Genomic DNA, 2052 nt, shown 5'->3' with positions numbered 1-2052 from the left:
GTTATCTGCCGCTAACAGATAACACCAAGGTCAAAATACGTGCTCGATCCTCCTTCAATCAAATGGAGCAGCCTCATTAAAGTCTGATGTCTCTTCCTCAAAACGATTCAAATATTGATATCACAAAGCTTTCACTTACCTGGTGGTTAGTGGCAAGTGATTTAAATACAGGGTTCTGGATAGCTGCCGCTATTTTAGCTTTAGGCCTTTATGCAGAAATCAGATACTATATAAGATTCAAACATTGGAGCGGTTTTAGCATGCATGCAGTCATTTACAATTAGCTAGTGCAAAGTAGAGATGACAAAAATGAGTTCTGCCAAAGAAGTTCAGTGTGTCTCCACAACCAAGGTCCGACCAGCGAATTACACAAGTCATAAGCGAATTGATTTGAATTCATGGGATATAAAACCTCTAGGATATCAATACATGCAAAAGGGACTTCTCTTCACAAATTTACAGCAACCACTGCGGAAGCAAGAAGAAGAGACGAACATTAACGGTGTCGGCGACATGATAAGTCAACTCAAAACCTCATTGTCATGTACCCTTGATAATTTCTTTCCTTTAGCTGGTCGTCTTGGTATTGAGAAACATGAAGCTGATGACACGATCTCGGTGTATATCGATTGCAACTTTGAGGGTGCAGAGTTTATTCACGCCACTGCGGAGATATCCGTAGACGACATCCTCTCCCCAGCCTATATTCCTCAAAGCGTCATCAATCCATTGTTCCCCCTCAATGGGGTAATGAATTACGAGGGTGTATCACAGCCTTTGCTTTCAATTCAAGTGACGGAGCTACTCGACGGTATATTTATCGGGTGCAGTGCAAACCATTCGGTCTGTGATGGCACCTCGTTCTGGCAATTCATTAATACATGGTCTGAAATCTGTAGATCATCCAATAATTATACTCCTGTTGGTCCGATTTTTGAGCGCTGGTTTATGAATGACACAGATTGCCCTCTCCGGCTTCCGTCCTCATTCGCCGATAAATTTTTGGCATCAAAAAAGCCCACAAGTGATCCTATTATTCCATCGTTACATCGTTACGTAGAGAAATGTTTTCATTTCACTAAAACAAACATTGCAAAGTTAAAGGCGGCTGCCAATTCAGAGGTAATATCAACGAACGAAAATACGTTACTTTCTTCGCTGCAAGCCGTATTAGCTCATGTTTGGATAGCGGTAACACGCGCGAGAAAGAGCTTAAATGTTAACTACAACGAAAATGAACAGACTATGTTTGGGTTAATGATGAGTAACAGAGCCAAGTTTATTCCACCCTTGCCTGAAGCCTACTTCGGCAACTCATTAACCTTTGGGATGGTCATCGCAAAGGACGATGAGGTGCTCGAGAAGGGATTTGGTTTCTTAGCTTCGTTATTGAAGGAGGTGGTTAACTCCCACAGTGATGAAAAGATTAAGAGTGCCATCGAATCATGGGTTAAGAAACCTTTTATCCTAAGTTCTGGTGAAATTTCAGGATCGGGTAACAAAAACTTAGTGGCGAGGAGTTCCCACAGGTTCAATATGTATGGAAATGATTTTGGTTGGGGACGCCCTGTTGGGTTAAAAGCCGGTTCAAGCGGAAAATCTAGTGGAATGACTAGTGTGAGTCCAGGACCAGTTGAAGGAAGTATTGACATTGAAATTGTCCTTCCAATTGAGGTTTTTCAGGCCATGGAAAGTGATGCTGAATTCATGGAAGCCTTCTCAACTTAGCCTCTTTCTTTTCAGTTGAAATCTTATGATGTTTCGTTGATATGTTTCTCTAGCTCTAGCTAGTATTTCCATTTGTCAGTGCAGTTCTTGTTTTGTACCGTTATCTCTGGCTCAGAAGTCACAATCCTTTTTTTTAGAGTGTAATGAACTCTCGAGTCACTAATCGAGTCGAATTGGGTACATTTTGGTCAATGCCAATACGCTATTTGGCAACCGAAAGCAAAAGTAAAAGCCAATCCCGAACTCAAAAAGCAATTTCACTCATATTTTTTATTTTATTTTAATAGTCATTTTGAAATTATAATTTCAAGCTATATTCCTTGA

The 2052-nt window shown here is 40.7% G+C and overlaps 1 protein-coding gene across 1 annotated transcript; it reads left to right on the top strand.

Moving 5' to 3' along the window:
• The first annotated feature begins 309 nt into the window (after positions 1 to 309).
• Positions 310 to 1728, top strand: LOC113316501 (protein ENHANCED PSEUDOMONAS SUSCEPTIBILTY 1-like). The gene has a single exon (XM_026564686.1). It carries the CDS (start codon positions 310 to 312, stop codon positions 1726 to 1728), a length of 1419 nt encoding a protein of 472 aa, XP_026420471.1.
• The last annotated feature ends 324 nt before the right edge of the window (positions 1729 to 2052 follow it).

Source organism: Papaver somniferum, chromosome 1 (genome assembly GCF_003573695.1).
Source record: "Papaver somniferum cultivar HN1 chromosome 1, ASM357369v1, whole genome shotgun sequence".
In the NCBI taxonomy this organism is placed as follows: domain Eukaryota; kingdom Viridiplantae; phylum Streptophyta; class Magnoliopsida; order Ranunculales; family Papaveraceae; genus Papaver; species Papaver somniferum.
Note: the sequence above shows the minus strand (reverse complement) of the source record. Positions and strands in the feature narration are given on the sequence as shown.